This window comes from Apteryx mantelli, chromosome 13 (genome assembly GCF_036417845.1).
Source record: "Apteryx mantelli isolate bAptMan1 chromosome 13, bAptMan1.hap1, whole genome shotgun sequence".
NCBI classification, from domain to species: Eukaryota; Metazoa; Chordata; class Aves; order Apterygiformes; family Apterygidae; genus Apteryx; species Apteryx mantelli.
This window is the reverse complement of record NC_089990.1, coordinates 24753848-24772254: the sequence shown is the minus strand read 5'-3', so window position 1 is coordinate 24772254 and position 18407 is coordinate 24753848. Positions and strand designations below refer to the sequence as shown.

Sequence of the window (18407 nt, the reverse complement as noted above, 5' to 3'; positions counted from 1 at the left end):
CCACTGATGGCCAAGCCTGAAGCTGTGAAGTTCTGGCTGATAAAAAGGAGAGCTGTGAGCGTTGCAGCAGAGAGGACTGTGCAGTAGTGACTATTATAACTTCATGGTCTTGTTAACAGTTCTGCACTTCTTACCTCACCTTTTCCATTATTGCTGTGATCCTGTGTTGTACATCAGCTCAAATTAAATTACAAGATGCTCAGGGAAGATCTGTCTGCACAGTGCTTGGTAGGATTGATTATTGATACGGAATGCCTCACGGAGATCAAGAGGTCATTCCAGTCAATGCCAGATGGGTAGAAAGTCCGGCTGGGCACAGCCTGTATTCATAGGCTTTCTACAAGTGGCCTTTGGATCCTAAGGCTAAACCATTGCTTTGCTGCTGTTGTGTTGATTTGTAGAGAAGCTTCCAAGTTACTCAGTTGCATTGAAATAGCTGTATAATCTTTCCAGCCAGAACGCAGAGGTTTCTGGACACAAAACAAGACAGGCAGTATCAAGTGCAAAGTGAAAAATAAGATTTCCTTGGTTGGAAGTCTTCCTAAGTCTTTTCTAAGCAGAAAAGAGGCTTATGGATGTACTGAAATCAGCTGAGCAGATGTCACAGCTGCAATGTGACGTGTGGTTTTGCATTTTAAATCTTGAATTTGTGAGTAGATTAATGTGATGATACCTGAGCTGATTAAGTGTGTCCTCTTATATGATAGCATGCATTTTTCCAACTCTGGAGGCTTCATAGAACTCCAATCCTTGCATTCAGTAGTCTGTGCAGTTTGACACACATGCAAGAATGTCACCTTGTGAAAAGGATGTATGACTGTAGGTAATCAGTTTGCAGATGTGCAGTCTTGCTTTGAAAAATGCAGATTATGTGCTTTTACAGAAGTCTTAGAACAACACACTCAGTGAGTGTCTCTAGACCATAAAAAGTGGATGTGTATGATGTGACTCTAAGCAGATGGTAGCTTCTCTACTGCAGTTTTAGGAGTGTCTTAGTCCCGATTACCATCAGACTGAAGTCATATGTTAGGGATGTTGGACTTGTCCATGTAATTAATTCCTGTTAACATACTTGCAAGACGGTTGCTTTCTTTCTGAACTGTAGCTTGCTGGCTGCAGGCAGTTTCTTCAAAGAGAAACAAGCAAAATCTGAAGGGTCAGTAGAAGAGCTGAAAATATACTAATATTCCATTCTAGAAAGAATGTAGATGAATCTTGTTATGGGATCACTGACTGTAGGACACCTTGTAGTTACAAAAAACACTTTCTAGAGGTTAGTGCAATCTTGCTGTCATCCTGAACATGACCTAAAAGAAGTGAGAGAATAGGAAGATGGCTTGCTGATAATGGTAAAAGTATTGAACGTGCTTATGCCTCCATCCTGTTATGCTGATAATTGAGACTATTGTTAAGATTGTAATGTATTCTCTGCTAAATAGTGCGAGTCTAACTCTTTTTTTATTAATTCCAGATAGTGTGAAGTCATGGCTATCCTGTTTGCTGTTGTTGCAAGAGGCACAACCATACTTGCCAAACATGCCTGGTGTGGAGGAAACTTCCTGGAGGTGACAGAGCAGATCCTGGCTAAGATCCCATCCGAAAACAACAAACTGACCTATTCTCATGGGAAGTGAGTAATGGTTCTCTGGAAATGGGAGGAGAGACTTGAATGTACAGTGGGAGTCTAGCCCACTTCAGTTCTTTACAACATATCTAAATATGTTAGTATGCTGACTGCACATGCAGTAGCTCAATAGCTACTTATTTCCCCAGATTTTGCAAAATAAGACTTTAGTTTAAGTAGTAAGCATTGAGGCAATTGAAATGAAATCAAACTTTCTAACTGGATACAGTTTCCAAAGTGAATTGGAAAGCGTTCTACTCTGGATGTCAGAAGCTATTGGAGTCTTTCTTGCTGGTATTTGGAATTTTGCTTGTGGAATCTTTGCTGGCTTTTGAGGCTTGGACAAAGCTTTAGGCAAAGATGTCGCCCATCTCGGGTTACTTGTGGTTCTTTTAAGATAAGTCATGTTGCTGATATCTTGTAGAGTGACCCTGAGCTACCACAGATCCAGTCAGACAAGCATTTTTTCCCAGGCTTTTATGGATCTCTGAACAGCCCTGATCAAAGTTGATGGAATGGGGGTTTAAATATGGCATCTCTTGAGACTATACCAACTTGCTGCACCTAAAAGTAAATGTGCCAATGTGCTGGTGTACAAACTAAAGAAGGAATTGTGGAGGGAAGAGTAATTTAGAAGCCTTGGATCCCACTCCAGCTCAGTCTTTGGAATTAGCATTGTGTAAAAATGCTGTTGATGGGTAGTCTTTCTGCACCTTTCCCTGGTTTAGGAGCACTAAAAATCCCTGAGGAGAAGTTTTATGAAGAGGCTGCCTGCTTCATGGTCTAAGTTTCTCTGGATGCTGAATCTTTGTTCTAGTGTAATTTTAAGGGCATGGTCCTCTTGCTTTATCTTTGCCTTGAATATGTTTCAGTCGCCTACAAAGTAGGAGTGCTATAGTGTGTTTTTATATATAAAAACTTGAGCTGTGATAGAGGCTATTTCTGTTTGGGAGCACTGAGAGGGAGTAATGAGTGTGTTTACACTTGCAAAGCATGCTGTGGATGAAATGCATAATCTTTTGATCATTACTAAATGTTTCCTCAATGAGGCTTCAATAAATGTGGCAAAAATCACTACTGTTCATGGTGTGGTTTTTCTGATTTGCATTGTGCTCCTAGAATGTACTGATGCCATTCTGCAGCTCTAGGAACTAAGCTTAACATTAGAGTGCTTCTGCTAAAACTAGTCTCTTCTGACAAGTCTCCTTTTGGCATTAGTTTCTAAGCATTTGGAGAACAACCTCTTTGGTTAGAATGTCTCTTCCCTTCCTTCACTCTGGGAGAGGTGAAGAAAGAGTTCCTAGCCATCTGTTTGGGGTGGAGAATAGATATTTATGCACATGCATGCACACTTTGGAGCAGGAAATGTCTTTCTGCTGTGGGAAAGCAAGATTTTAGTTTACAGATTGTCCTTCTTCTTCCTACACCTAACTGCAGTGCCTGGAGAGGTCACTGAAACTGAGAAGCTGAGATTGCTCGGAGCTGTTCTTCCTGTCTATATGATTTCAGGGATCCTTCTGCCTTGCCAGGGCCCCAGCCTATATGCTAGAAAATCACCCCATTACCTGCATGTCTAGGATTGTTGCTTTAATTCTGCAGCAGGGGGGAAAAAAAACCCTGAGTTTGTACTCCACTTAATGAGTGTTTTCGGGAAGACTCCCTGAGTCTTTACAAAATCTCTTTTAAAAAAAAAAAAACAAAAAACAACAACAAAACTAGCCCTCTGGAGTTCTTGGGGATATTCTGTCTCTGCTGTTTAGATTCTTCCACATATCCTTTACGGTGGTGTCTGATAAGCTTTGCTTCCCTCCTTGCCGGAAGGAGTGGCAATAGCTGTAGATATGGAGGCTTTCTCATGAGAACAGACCTTGAGGACAGCAGGCTATACTTCTCAACACATCCCCGAGCCTTATTTCAGTGTTCAGTTATTTATATAATACTAAGCTTGAGTTTGGAAACTACTGCACAGAGCCCTCTGATCTGTACAAGGCAGCTGCTGTGCAGCATGTGCATTAGCTTGCTTTTATTCTGGAGTTTGTAAAAGGGGTCCCCATGCTTATTGGGAAACTTTTGGAGATCTACAAATCTTAAAGTGAGCAGATACATGGTGTTTTTAAAAAAGTATTCATGTGGTCTTTTTTGCAACTCTCTTCCTATTCTGTCCTGATGTACTAGCCAGAAGAATACCTCACTTACTGGAGTGTCAGATAGTAGTGGGACAATATAAGAAAGCTAGAGTCAGTGAGTTGAACTAAAATGCCCATAAACTCTGGTTTGGATTTATCTGTGTCTGAATTAACGTTGTTGTTTTGTTTTTTTCTGATAGGCCTTAAAAATAACAGCTTGGTTTCATTTTGAGGGGAGGCTATTGTTCTAGACTTGTTTCTATTCTGAACTAGTTTGGATTGTTTTCTCTCAGGATACAGAGTTGCATTTAACTGTCTTCTGTGTTCTCTTGACACCAGCGCAGGCATCTTTCTGTGAACAGTTAACCTAGCCATGTGCTTTGAGCCAGTTTAGTATGCTTATTTTATCTAATTCATTTTGTGGTCTGGTTGCTCTTTTCTCATCTTTGTGATGAAAACCAAAGGCAGTCCAACACGGCAGTCATAAACAAGGCTAAAAAAGCAAGTTACTGTATGAACAAGGTTCATCAAAATATTAATGTTGTCACTCCTGGCAGCTGCAGATAATGTTGCATGTTGACTAGTGTATGGATGCTTGTATGTTCATTGGCTAGGATTAGACATGAATGTTATCCCTGGGATCCCATCAAGGTTTTGTTTCTATGAGTAAGTAGCTGGTAGAATGTGGAACTGAAGTAATTTTGGAATTAATGTCCCACAAAGCTATTGGTAAATCTGAAATGCTGTGAATGGCTTGAGGCCAGTGATTCTTTAACGTGTAGGTGGTCTCTTTTCCAATATAGCTCACAGGAATCCAGATGCATCTGAACAAAGATGGCTGGGCATCACTCATGGTGTCTACATGACTTCCTGTAGGGTAACTGGAATTTGGTCCTCTACTTTTTAGCCTTTAAGGCTCCACAGACACTAGTGCCCTCTACAAGATTAGTCCCATGGCAGTTCCAAATGACTTGTCCTTTCTCTTTGCAGTTACCTGTTTCATTACATTTGCCAAGACAGGATTATATACCTCTGCATCACAGATGATGTAAGTATTTTGGTTACAGCTCTTGCACACAGAGGCTCTCTGCAAATGTTAGCTTTTTTGTATCTTATGTCAGTGAAAATCAGTAATGGGTGCTAATCTGAGATTCCTTTATTCCATTGGAGCTACTGCATGTAACTGATAGGAATAAGAACACACCTCCAGAGTCTAAGCCTGAAACTCAAATGCTTTTGAATAGTTAGCTTTGAGGTTAACCTCTTACTTTGGCATAGTCTCTCAGCAGTCCCAGTACAGTAAAATCTAGATGTAGCGATTAGTCTTTAATCATCAGTGGAATATGTGCAATACTCAATTCTGGAAATGCTGAAGGAAAAACTTCTCCCTCTCTGGAGAGGCATGGATTAGTACAAAGTATAGTCCAATAACGTCTGCTGCCAATGAATGTCCAGGAAGCTGGGATTAAAATCTGTTTGTTGTTAAAACCACGAGATAAGCGGTTCGATCTTAGTGTTATGCACAGCATGCCTGTTGAGAGCTGATAATCGGTTTCTCTAAAACTGGCTACATACTCTGTACATCTCACTATCAGCCCTGTGACTTGACATAGTTCTAGCTAACTGCAGTAATGTCTGGTGTGAATGTGCTCTCTTCCTTCCAGGACTTTGAACGATCTAGAGCCTTCAACTTCCTGAATGAAATAAAGAAGAGGTTTCAGACCACATATGGCTCAAGAGCACAGACAGCCCTTCCATACGCTATGAACAGCGAGTTCTCGAGTGTCTTAGCTGCACAACTGGTGAGACTTGTTGTGAAACAAGGTTTCTGTAATAACCCAAATTTCTCCCCATAAAATTTCCTTGTATTTCCTCACTCAGGACTGAAGTGCCAAGCTGAGTCTAGATATAAAGCAGGGGGAGTTGGTGGTTTTTCCCCCCAACTTTGCCTATAGCTGAGCCACTTCACTGCTTCAGCAGTGAAAAGGATTTGGGATTAATAGTGAATGCATTCCCTGTTCAAACCAGGTAGCTGCAAAGCTGTACTGTGAACTTCTGCATCGATGATGGTATGTGCTCCATCTGTGTAACAAGTTAGACTCCTTGTACTTCCGAAACCTCTGTTTGTGGAACAGCTGAACTTGCTTACCTCTTGAGGGAATTTAATGCTGGCTTCACCCTCCTTTAGACTGGTGCCCTGCCCCCTTTCAATTGACATCACATCTTAAAGGTAACATTTGAAGTCTCAAACCTAGTTCCAGGTTGACCGCCCAGTCCAATTTAACATCATTGTCATGAAGAGCTGGACAAAAGCATAGCATTGTTTCTGTCAGGCTAAACTTCAAGACTTAAGTATTTAGTAATCAGACTGTCCCTTGCTGCTTCTTTCCCTCTTACTTCATAGTAATTTCAGTGGCACACTGGAGTGTGATAGAGAATGTGCTTGTGGTACTGCTTGCTGTTCAGGAAGGAAGAAAACTGGGGTTAAGTTACAGGCAGGTACCGTATACAGAACCATGATAGACTCTCCAGCTATCTTGTGCAGGCTCCAGGTATTTCCATTCCCAAGATAAGAGCTCAGAGAGGAGGATAAATGAGTTGTTGGTTGTGCCATACTATCAGAGTTGGGATTTGACCTGGACCTGCCCAACCCCCCAAATGTATCTATTTTGCTGTCAGTTAATGTTTTTTGGTGGAGACTGTACTGATATTTAAGATGATGCTGGATTCTGACGCTGTAATCTTGGCAAGAATGAGACAGTCATTCCAGCAGTGTGATTGCATTCTGGAAGCAAGATGAAGCCCATGTCATTGGGGTCTGTGCAGGCACCAAACATTAGCATATAAAGAGCCGTGGGACAAATGGCCTTCTTGGTGCAGTGAAATGCTTCAAGCACAATTACAGGGAGAAAAAGCTACAGTCAGACAGGGAACCATGAATCGTATGAGGTATCTTCTTGCGCGTTGTTGTAGTAGTGAGCTGGTACAGGGACAGGCTGATGTTCTGGCTGAATTGTAGCAAGCAGCCATCTTCTGTGGTGTCAGAAGGGAGCAGTCTGTCCGAGGCTTTCACATTGGCAATGTGGCATGTTAACTTCCAGTAGGTGGGACAGAGCAGCTCTGCTGTCCTGATGTGATCAGACTTGCACTGTCTGACATTAGCAGACTGTTGATAGCTCAACTAAAGTTGTATTCTGAATGTCATCATTATGGCACATCCAGGATACTGCAAATCTCCTTTTGAAGAAATTTCCAGGTTTCAGAACACTTAGCTAATCTGGATCCCTTCTTGGATTACTGAAGGAGAAGGTGGGCTGGGCTGGAATTGATATCAGACTTGAAGTGCTGAGGAGCTGCATGCTCACTTTGTTTGCCACAGGAATCTGATACAGCCCTGATGCCAGCATCACATTTTCACAAAACTGCTTTGCCCACTGCTGGTGTTTGAGATGTGACAAAGCCCACAGCTGCCAGACAGGAGAAATTTAAAATCGAATTGTATTGCTTTATGAATTGTATTCACAGCAATGCAAGAATACAGATGGATATAGCTTCTGAAGTATGTCAGTGTGCAGCATAGCCTTTGCTTTTGCCCTCTATAAAGGGAGGTGAGATGTATTTCAGACACTGTTGTTAATGCACTGTTGGCTTGATGTATAACCTGAGTATGCTCAGGAGTCTACAGACAACATGCTGCCCTGCTTCAGTGAAGTTTTTTTTTTCTGGAGGAGAGAAGGAAGAAAGGCAGAGAGCAATTGCTCCAGCAGTGGGACTGGGCTGCTGTTTAAATATGTGCTCTTAATGTAGTGGGACTGTTGTGGTTTGCATTTCTCCTTGGTGCTTGGACTGCTATGGTGTAATTCCAGTACCTGCAAGGAGAACAGGCCCGTGGAAAAGGACAGGCCTGTTCCTGGCTGCTAGATGTAATGTCAAATTAAATGAAGTCAGATAGAAAATAGAGGAAGAATAAATAACTGCCCTGTGACTCATCAATAGCCTCATTAGTGCACAAGATCTAGAGGCTGCATAGTCTCCAGGAAAGTGTTTTGAATTTTCTGTTTAGTTTGAGTCATATTCTTAGTCCTTCATTGACTCCAAACTTCATTTCATAATTACCTGAGCAACATTAAATTTTTTTTTGAAACCACCTTTAAATTAAATGCAAGATGGCCTTGGAATATTGGCTTTGGGGGCTTTTACACAGGCTGTATTTGAGGTAGCTACAACCTGAGCTGCATGCATGATGCAGCTGGTTCTTAATTTGCTCCACTGTGGCTGGTGAGCATGTTAGTGCTGTTGCCACTCTTCACAGATGGCTTGTTTTTTTTTTACCTGTTCTACTGAAAATGACAGGTTTGATATTCCAGATGTTGGTTGAGAGGTCCTCTGCTGCTGGTGACCGTGAGTATTCATGCTTCCTGTAAGTGAGGAAATTGGACAAGGTTTATAACACTCTCCAGCAGTAATAATAGTATTTTGAGGTATAGGAGTTGGGCGTAGGGGAGGAATCAGAGGAAGAGAAGAGAAGACTTGCTTTTGCACTGTTTCTGCTTGACATGTATATTAGTGTTAGTCAAAGGAGCTGTTTGTCTTGGTTCAGTCAGTTGACTGCCAGAAGAAATGGTGACTAGTGGAGGTGACTTGGAGCACAGAGTTGCACGTAGTTCACTGCAGAGACTGTTCCTTGGCTTATGCAGCAGACAAAGCGATGAATAACAAAGCCAGTGTGCGTCCAGAAGGGCCTAATGGATTGTGCATAGTAAGTTAGATTAGCTCCCTATCTGTGATAGGGCTGAGTTTTCCATCTCCACCAGTCTTTGATATGTAGAAACTGAAACTGTATGAAGTGATGACTTGTCAAAATGCGAGCAATTCAGTGGCTGGAGTGAGTTAAATTGCCTTATCAGAACAGCCAGGTGGTCTTCAGAGCTGTGGTGTGATATTCTGCTAAAAATCCCAAGTCTTTCCATTTCTTAAAGCACTCTGAGTAGAGCTGGCTACCATAGCTCTTGCATATTGATAGAAATCCAGGCATCAACTAATAATAGTCAAGCAATGACAAATCTGTTCTCTGAAATGGCTTTAAAACTTGCTGAGATTAGAGCTCTACTGATCAGACATTTCATGTAGTGCAAGAACAAGACTTATCTAGATGATTCCTGTAACTCAAGGAGTTTAACTAGTGTGACAGTGAGCATGGAGGAAGAGATCATATAGCAGTTCTGAGATCATGCTACTACTCAAGCGTATCACAGATAATACTGAAAAAGGGGGTTGCGTTTCCAATAAAACTAATGACTAGCTTTGATAACATGCCAGTTCTGAAACTTGTCCTCAGTGTTGTTTTTTTGAAAGGAAAAGGTTCAAAGGAGCTGTTGCCTTCAGTGCTGTAACATTATGACATGAGCCTTTACTGCTCTCACAGTATTTATATACTCATATTCCCTGTTGTCAGAAATGGATGCAAATTGAATGCTTATTCAGGAAAAAAGCCTGGTGTAAGTAGACACTTGGATGGTCATGAGGTACAAACACATAGTCTCGTCCTGGCCTCTGCTCTCACCAAGTCCCTTTTGACTGATTAGTATTAAAATACAGATGCTTCCATGAAGGTTCCCCCAACAGATGTGAATGCAATGGTTACAAGTGTAGAGCAAGGCAAAAGCTTAACTCTGAGTTTTGCTCTAGAGACCTATATCCCTAGAAGAAGGCTACTTAAAGGTAACAAGGCAGTAGGAGCCCTGACTAGCGGTGTTTGACTGGAAAGGACCTATGTTGAGCAATAACTTAAAATCAGTCCTGTACTAGTGGAACTTAACTGTCCAATACTGACTTCATCTCATTTTGCTTCCTTTGATTCTGCAGCTGAATGTGAGACTCCTCTTAACCTGGGAATGTTGGCTAGCGCTTGCTTCCACCTACCAACCTGAACCATGTAATTGCCTGAGATTAGTTTGCTACCTCAGTAACAGGAAGAACAATCTTTGAACAAGTTCTCTTCTCTGAAGGGAAGAGAGTTAAGGGAGAGGAGTCACAGTAATGTGTCTGTGTTTAGCTTTCTTCTGTGAGGCCGTGGAATGGAGTGGGTTATAATGTAGGTATCTGACAAGCTGGCAGATGAGCTTGATCCATACAGAAACTGAGCAAATCACATCACTGGAGTATCTACTGCATGCTTCTTCCACTTGCTGTAATACAGCAGAGGGATTAAATTATCAGCAAAGCTGTCTAAGTACAGACTGTAGCTGGAAGGCTGTGTTTCCTTCCAGGTGGGTCTAGTCTAGGTTGTTCTAGTACACATCAGTCTGACTCCTGGTGTGGTGTTTCCAGTTCACGGGCCCTCCTCATCTTTGCCAAGACTCCCTCTTAACATTCCCGTAATAGATGCTTGCATTCTGTCTTGGTTGTAAAATTGTGGGGCTCTTTAGACATCTTTTAGTGATAAGTTAAGAAGATTGTGAAAAGCTCTTAACTTTTATGAAGGCAACACAGTGATGTGTGAGAATAGGAGTGATTGTAGCCCAGGGATTTCATGAACCACATACAACAAATTGTCTTAACTGTCCTCCTTTGCTGTGCAGTGCTGCCAATTGCTTAAACTTTCAAAACTGGCTCTTTAGTTCTGGGTGCTTTGAAAGTTGCAGGCACATGGCAAATGTGCAGCTTCTGCACTGCAGGAGCAGATGGGCATGTGTGACCAGCAAGTGACCTGGATCTCAGTTTTGGGTCTCCTACCCACCTCTAAATGCCTCAAGTACCTTAGAAGGGCACAGAGGACACAAGATTCTGTAGCAGCCAGGAGTTTCCCCTTTTTTGTCCTCTTAAGGAACTGAAGTGCTATGCCAGAGATCCTATTTTCACAGGCTGTTTGTTTATTACAGAAATATCATTCGGAGAGCAAGGGTACTGACCAGGTGGCAGAGACGCAAGCCCAAGTTGATGAACTTAAAGGAATCATGGTTCGAAACATAGGTATTTGGCTTTCCTTTGTCGTGCATACAGAGTTGCTTCAGGCCTGGAATGGGAGTCCTGCAGGGAGAGTTATCAAGAGTATAATTGATGAGTCTGGCCTGCTGTCTTCACTTAAACTAAAACAGAAAAAGAGGCTGGGGGTTTTCTGACTGGTAAATATGTCATGGTCTGCATGAACGAGCTCTGAGTTTGCAAGTTGCTACTTGTGTTGAATTTAGTTGAGGGTGGCACATAAGGGTGAGGAGCAATATTTAACTTTCACAGCCTGTGATAGGACACAGCATCCTTCAGACTTGGTCTCTTTGTCACTTTGGCCTTCCTGCAGGATGAGAGCTGCTGTGAGGAGAATACTACTTGGTAACTCACTTTGTCAGATATGACTCCTTGATTCAGGTTTGGACAAGTCTGATCACCTAAAATGGAGGGCTAGATCTGGAGTTGATCAAAATTGAGTGGGATCTTTCCCAAAATGTGTTCTGGGTGACATGAGACTGTTCCTTGAGTGCTGTTGCCTGGTGTAAACTCTGAAAGGCTGAGGACTGCTTTATGTCTAATAAGTAATGAAAGCTATTGCCAAGAGCTCCTGGCTTACAGTTGGACTTGGGTATTGGAAGCAGCTCTCTGCACTGGGATTCTACCTACTGATTTGGATTCTTCTTTTTCCAGACCTAGTGGCACAAAGAGGAGAGAAGCTGGAGTTGCTGATTGATAAAACGGAGAATCTTGTGGATTCGGTAAGTTGGGGGAAGAGCTTAGAAATAGTAGTACTGCATCGGTTATGTTTACTGGTGAGCAGTGGATGCCAAGACTAGGCCCCAGAGCTGCCTGTAAACAGAGCAGACACTGAAGCACCTAGATCTAAAGGTAAGACTTCCCTGTGTCAAACAAGTCCTGTCTTATTGCCCCTTCCATGCAGGTGTGTTAACAAGCTGTATCCTAGTCTTGCAGCTTCTTAACAGAATGAAGAAATAAGGTATCCCATGCATCTTGCTCCCTATCCTACCAGTGCTGGTGTGATTTGTGAATGGCTGCTAAATACTGGGATGCACAGCTAGCAAAATGCTTTGTTCCCGAGGACCAGCTCAGCTGGCTGCCTGCTACTCCATCCTGTTAAAAACCTTCAACTTGCTTTTGTTTGCTACAACCCACGCACGGGCTACCACACTGCCTGCACAAGCTGTGGTGTTTCTTGTTGTTTTTTTTGTGACATAGTAAAGGGGAAAACCCGTTCTTCATCTGGAACCATAGGAAGCTAAGGAACATAACTAAAACTTCTCTCTTAGCCTGTTCTGAAGTCAGCTTGACACAGATGAGCTGGAAACCTTTTAACTTGTGGAGTTGCTCTCTTAACCAAGAGGAGAAAGTGCAGATAATAAAAATACTCCATGAAGCTCCAGAGCCTATGGAGTCTAGGTGGAACAAATAGCCTTTTTTGTAAGAGACAAAAGACTGAAAATTTTGTTTTAATTATAATGTAAATTGAGTTTTGTATATGCTGTCCAGTGAAGTGGCCTATACTCTGGAATCTTTTTTTACCTTTTCCTTTTGAATCCATAGAACTGACCAAGCATCTTCCTTCACAGAATCCTGGCTTGGTGCCTAATTCCTTTGGCACCTGGCCCTCAGAAGGCAATCTTGAACACAGTAGACTGCCTGTATGCCTTCTGTGGGGCTTGTGGAGATCTAAGCATCTTTGAGCTGGCAAAAAGTATTCATGCTTGAGAGATGTAGTAGAGATGCCTGCAACTGCTCAGTAGGGAATACTGTCCTCCAGCTATCAGGTTTTTAAACAAGGCTTCAGGTAGGCAAGTCTGCTCACTCAGGCTCCAGAGGCTTTTTCCTGAAGCATGTGCCTACACCTATTCTTAGGGCAGGAGGTGGAGGTTAATCTGAACAGGCCCACTTGTTTCTCTGCCAAAATGGAGTGAAAGAGGTGCCACCTCTTTCCTGCTAACCTCGCTGTTATCTGGGAGATGTGAAACCTTGTAAACCAAGCATGTTAGGCCATTCCTAACACTTTTTCAGGTGATGGCAAGTAGCCTAACATAGGCTAATGCCTTAGGAAAAAAGGCACCTGGAATGCCTTCAGCAATAAGGCTGAAGTCATGCATGTGCTGTCCCAGGGAATGTTTGTTCTTGGAAATATGCAGAAAATAAATGTGCTTCTAGTCTGAATTCTTTTATCTCACCTGATCGTGAGAGCATCCTAGGAGATGCAGCTTTGAAGACTTCAGCCCTGAGACAGCAGTGTAGCTGTTTCCTATTTTCTTCTGTACAAGTTTTTACTGCTTAATCACTCTAAATTAACAAGGCAATTAGATCCTCCCAGGGACAATGGCAATTCCTTTTTGGGAGAGAGGACTGAAGATGTGGTGTTAACTGGTGTTAACTTTGCTTGAGGTAGTCTTGTCCTCTGGAGGAACTAGGATGGAAGAGTCTGGACTGAGATGTGGTATGCTGCTACATTGTCTGAACTAGGATAGTTGAGTGGAGGTATCCAGCAATCTGCTCCTACACCTAGAAAACTGCACAGCCAAGCAAGAGAAATGCTTCTAAAGTTTAGACAGACTGAGCATGAGTCTGCTTTAAGTCAAAAATGCAATTCATACTGATGGAGTTCTGTTTGGTGTAGCCTTGTCCAAGAAGTCTGGAAGGGCGGTGGAGAATATGCCACAAAACTTGGAAGTAACCAGCAGAGTGTGCTGCTGAGTTGGCTTGGCCTGGATCTTGCAGCCTTTCTCTGGGCAGATAGCTCATTGCATGAGCTGTTCAGGGAAAGCACGTGGAAAATATTTGCACTAATACTTAGGAGCCTGGTGGATGCTTGAGGTCAGTTGGTGACCAAAGCCTGTTTTGAATGGGTGGAATCACAGGATACAGAGAAAAGACTTTAGAACAGGACAAGCACAAGCTGACCATAAAGTACAGCAAGCCCAGATACTGAAGACAAATTCTAGTATTAAAGGGCTTTTCATATAACCCCCAATGGAACTGTTGTCAGAAAGTAGAAAACGAGTTGCCTCATCCTGGCAGGTATATTTATAGTAGTAAAGTTGTGCTTTCTTCTTTGGTGGTTAGATCAGTAGTTCCCTAAACATTACCAAACACTTTAATTCCCCAAAGTTTGCAAGTTAAATGAGTAGCCAAAGGTACCTTAAGGTAGACTAATCCTTGTGAGCAGCCTACAGACTTAATGTCTTGTGCTTAATTTTTTTTGTGTAAGGCTTTTGGAAGGCCTAAAGCCAAGCTGCTGCTGGACTTATTCTTATGCCTTGTCTTTATCTTGCCCCTAAAATAGCATAGGAAATGCCTGTTCAGTTTTATATTACTGTAGCTACAGTAATATAATCTCTCTGGAGGAGAGAACTGTAGCAGGTAACCATGTTATTCAAAGAAAATGGGACCTAAATGCCCAGTTGACTGGGTGAAGTGACCCACTTGTTAGCGACACTACTGGCTGTCTAGGCTACTGGGGGAGGTAGAGGCTGGCAAAGAGTATGTTCCTCTTCATCTAGCTTTTTGGGATGCAGCTTCCTCTGCAAAGGGTTCAGGGATTAAATAGTTGTTTTACCTTTTCTTGTAGTCAGTCACCTTCAAAACTACCAGCAGGAACCTTGCTAGAGCCATGTGTATGAAGAACCTCAAGCTTACCATCATAATCATCATTGTATCAATTGTAAGTACGGAGTATGGTAACTTACCTCTTAAAACAAGGCTTAAATATCTGAGAATGCCAGTAACATTGCTGTCTTTAGATCTGAGCCCAGTCAGCTCTAACCCTGGATCAGTCTTGGCTCTAAAACAAGTGTTTGGATGGTTTTGTGTGAGGTGGGGAGACAGGGTCACTGTGCCAAGCAACTTTTCTTGTTAAGGCAATAGGAAAAGCATTCCAGAAAACTCTGCCTATCCTCTAAGCACCTGTCAGACACAGCTGTCTTGCTGACTCCAGTAAAAGTGATGACACCGAGTTCATGGCTACTGAACTCTGTCTGTAATGGCTTTTAGGCCTTAGTCCTATTGGTATCTTGTTACTTAGCTTGGAAGTAGCTTTTTCATGTGAAGGTGTGCCTCCAGCCTGGAATAAATGTGAACAGTGAAAGCATCTCAGGGTGCTGAAGTGTAATTGCAAGTTTAGGTATGTGTAAAGTACTTTGTCACCACTGGGCCCTCCTGTTTTGCTGGAGGACAGTTCCCATCCCTGCAGGAATACAGGGATGAGGAGGAAGAGGCATTGGTATGATGTGCTGTAGGGCATTCAATAAGCTATTTAGGGTGTTGAAAGTGTGGAGTTTCCAAACCTGTGTCTTGATTGCCAGACTAAATCAGCAGTTGATTGAATAACAGAGGTGTAATTCTCTACTGAAGTCAAGTCAACTGTTTTCTTTCTCCAGGTAATCATCTATATTATTGTATCAGCTGCCTGTGGTGGGCTTGCATGGCCAAGCTGTGTGCAGAAGTAACTGGAGGCAACTGGTGCTGGTCAGTTGAAGATGAGAATCACAGGAGTGTGAAGAATCGACCTACAGAATAACTCTTAATCTTTCACTACTGACACCTCCTCATTCTTCCATCCCTCCTGGACTTCAGACTTTTTTGCCTTACCAACCCAAACAGGCCCAACTGGTCCCTGCTTCTGTGCAGCTGTAACCTCAAGAATGGGCTGTTTTAAATTACTTGAAGGAATTTTTTGTTCTTCTGTCCCAACTACAACCTTCTCAGCTGGGTGGGCAGTACAGCCAGCTCTGAAGCGTGTGTGCATGCTTGCCCATATTGTACATGCAGCTTTGCACTTCCATGTGAATGCGTTAAGTGGACAACAGTATTGCTAGCAGCTGTCTTACCCATGAGGATTGCCTTGGAGAGTAGTTCAGGGTGGGCTGAGCCAAACTAATGGGGGAGAGATAGGATGTGAGTGGATTTCTGCTTCTTACCAAAAAGAGATCCAAGTGTCTCTCCCCACACACCTGGCTGTATATGGAAGCATGTAGCCCTTCTGTAGTGTTCAACAGCTCAAAGTTGCCAGTGCAGTATTGGTAGTAAAAAGGCTTGGGGTAGAGGTTTATGCACTGTAAGATGCAAGTGCTGCTTCTGTATGAAATCTCCCTTTTCTTGGAGGTCTTTCTGGAGTTGGTAGGAGAGGGTGTTAGGTCACCTCAACACTTTGAAATGGCCTCCTTCATCTTCCTTGTCCCCCTCTTAATTTGTAGCTAAATCTTTACAGTAAAGGAGATGGTTGCATATGGTTAAGGCTGCAATAATGTATCTGCTTTGTCACATGTCATTTCTCTTTATTTTGAGGGTGGACTAAAATTGATACTAATGTTATTGCTTGTTGGGGGTGAAACCGGGAGCCAGTCTGATCTGGCTTGATAAGGAGTCAGGTATCACCTGCTTGTGTTCCTGTGCTGAAGGTTTGTGCTAAAAACTGAGTACAGAAAAGGGATAGCACCCTGGAGCTGATGCACAGTTACTGTTGGTCTGGAGAGGAGAGGCTTTTTCAGAGGACCTAGTAACTGATACTTTTATTAAAGAAAAAAAAACCTCCAAGGCTAATGACCAAATGTAGGATTGGGTCCCTTGATGATATGCTGCTATTGGAATATAGGGCAAAAATTTTGATGGCTTTGGCTAGTGTCAGAAGCTGATTGTGAACACCTTATTTCTGTCCTACCAGCCCTGGGAAAGGAGGGCCATGCAACAAGGAAGCAGGGCAGCATGGTGCTTTGAAGTCCTGGCTGACTGGATCAGAAGCTGTTGTTGCCTGGAGCGTGTGAGTGGCTTACAGACTTTAGTCTTCTATCTTACAGGCTCATTTTCAAGAGGAGAAATGGAAACAGCTGAAATCTGATGAAAGCATCAGATGGGTCTAATAAGGAGCTGCATCTTTTTGGCCCAGAGAAGTGGCTTGCTTCTAATAGTGGGTGGAAGCTGTGCAGGTATGGGAAAGGGAGGCTTAATTCAGTGGTAAACTCTTGCACTTGGTTGGTGCCATGTAATCTGACTTTACATAAGTGTTTATGCATCTTAGTTCCTTCCTTATGTGGGCTCTCTGAGCTGTGTGACATGGGCTTGCAGGGCAATGAAATTAAATTGCTGCTCTACCACATCCTTTTCTTGGTGTGTGCTATGCTGACTTTGGAGTTTTCAGGCAGGTGCTGGGTAAAGAGTTCTCATGTAAACTTGCATGTTATTTGGATTTGTCTTCTAGTAGGCTAAAATTTAAAGACTAGTCAGATCTTGATGTCCAGAAAGTATCAGCACTGTGGTCACTTGCATCTTTCTATTGTTAGTCCAATGTACAGCTCATAGAAAGATTTTGGTCCTCCTGAAATGGCTTATCTGGAAAAGGATGTGGAAGAGAACCTTCCTGTCTCTCCTTGTTGCTTGTACAGCCACCCACAGCTCAGTGTACAATTGTGCATGTTTTAGGGACTGATGTTGCTGTGTTCATTTCTATGATTTGTCTTATGTACAACACTTTTTAAAGAAAAGACTTCCTCTCCTTTTAAAAGATGCACTGAGGCATTAGTGTAAAACAAAGTTAACCTGGTTTAAATAAAATTACTGTAGAGAAAGCAGCTTTCCTTAGTTTTGTGAAAGCTTGTCTTTCACTAGATGGAGACAAGCAGTAGGAACTACTCTCCTTTGGCTAGAGCTCTAAAGCAGTTTTCCTGAGGGTGTGGGACTCTGTAACAGTGCAGGTTCAAGCTTGGTATCACCCAGCAAGGCTTCTGGAGAAATCACCCGTAGAAAGTCTGCCCTGAAGTACCATTACCACAAATCTATCAGCAATTAAAGGATTTTTTTGTGTGTTTTGGTTTTTTTGAAGGTTTGATGCAGGTGCTAGTTTGTCATGACTTAATTTCTTGAGAAGGGAAAATCTTTACTTCTCCCCTTCATGAATTCATAGCATCTGTAAGTGCCTTGTATAGAGGGCTGCTGAATCAATCTGGGAGCAGTTGCCCGTGTGCTCAGAGTACTTGTGGGGGTGGAAAGAATACAAAAGAACACAAGCGATAGCAACGTGCCTGCTGCTCAGTACAGGTGAACTAGTCCCATAAGAACCTGCACTGAGTAAGAGTTGTTATTATTGGAAGCCAACTGAACATCCAAACACCTTGTTTTGAAGGAAACTTTCAGTGGCATTAGGGAGCTAAATCCCTAGTAATGGATACCCTTCCTCCAGTCTTATCTTGGAAGAACACTTTTTCTGCAGGTGCATACCATACCATGCCAGAGTGATTATGGCAGTGTTGACTGAGCTCACCATCTTGTACTAGAGTGTCCGTAAAAGCTTTGTAGCCTTTCTTCTACCTCAGGACTGTTAAATGCTTATGTAGTATAAGGTGTTGGGAGTAGGCTCATGCATCAGTATGAGGGAGTTGGATTTCCTCTTAAACTTGCAGAAACTGTTCAAGTTCAATTGATTGTTATCTTGGATGTAGGTAAGAAAACATGCATCCTAATGGCATGTCTTTTAGGGCTTGAGCTGATATAGAGTATAAAAATGCAAGGGAAGATTACCTGGTGTGAAAATGGCTTAGAGAATGAAAGGATCTGTAACTTGAATTAACATCCTATTAGTCTGATTAGGTTTTCATATTTCTGATCTGTGGACCAAAAGCCAAAGAGATGGCTCTCTTCTAAAAAGGGATAGCCATCTTCAAGCACTTGGCTTTTTTTTT

The 18407-nt window shown here is 42.5% G+C and overlaps 1 protein-coding gene across 9 annotated transcripts in view; it reads left to right on the top strand.

Moving 5' to 3' along the window:
• The window catches only part of VAMP7 (vesicle associated membrane protein 7), a 24769-nt gene extending 6362 nt beyond the window's left edge, over nt 1-18407 (top strand). For 6 of the 9 annotated variants that reach the window (XM_067304427.1, XM_067304423.1, XM_067304428.1 and 3 more), the window contains exons 2-8: nt 1472-1630; nt 4741-4798; nt 5415-5552; nt 10632-10722; nt 11389-11456; nt 14306-14398; nt 15114-18407. In XM_067304427.1, coding sequence (XP_067160528.1) covers nt 1485-1630; nt 4741-4798; nt 5415-5552; nt 10632-10722; nt 11389-11456; nt 14306-14398; nt 15114-15182 — 663 coding nt within the window. In that variant the 5' untranslated portion in view covers nt 1472-1484 and the 3' untranslated portion in view covers nt 15183-18407. The remainder of the gene's footprint in view (nt 1-1471; nt 1631-4740; nt 4799-5414; nt 5553-10631; nt 10723-11388; nt 11457-14305; nt 14399-15113) is intronic. The other 3 variants (XM_067304422.1, XM_067304421.1, XM_067304429.1) reach the window with 1 other exon arrangement.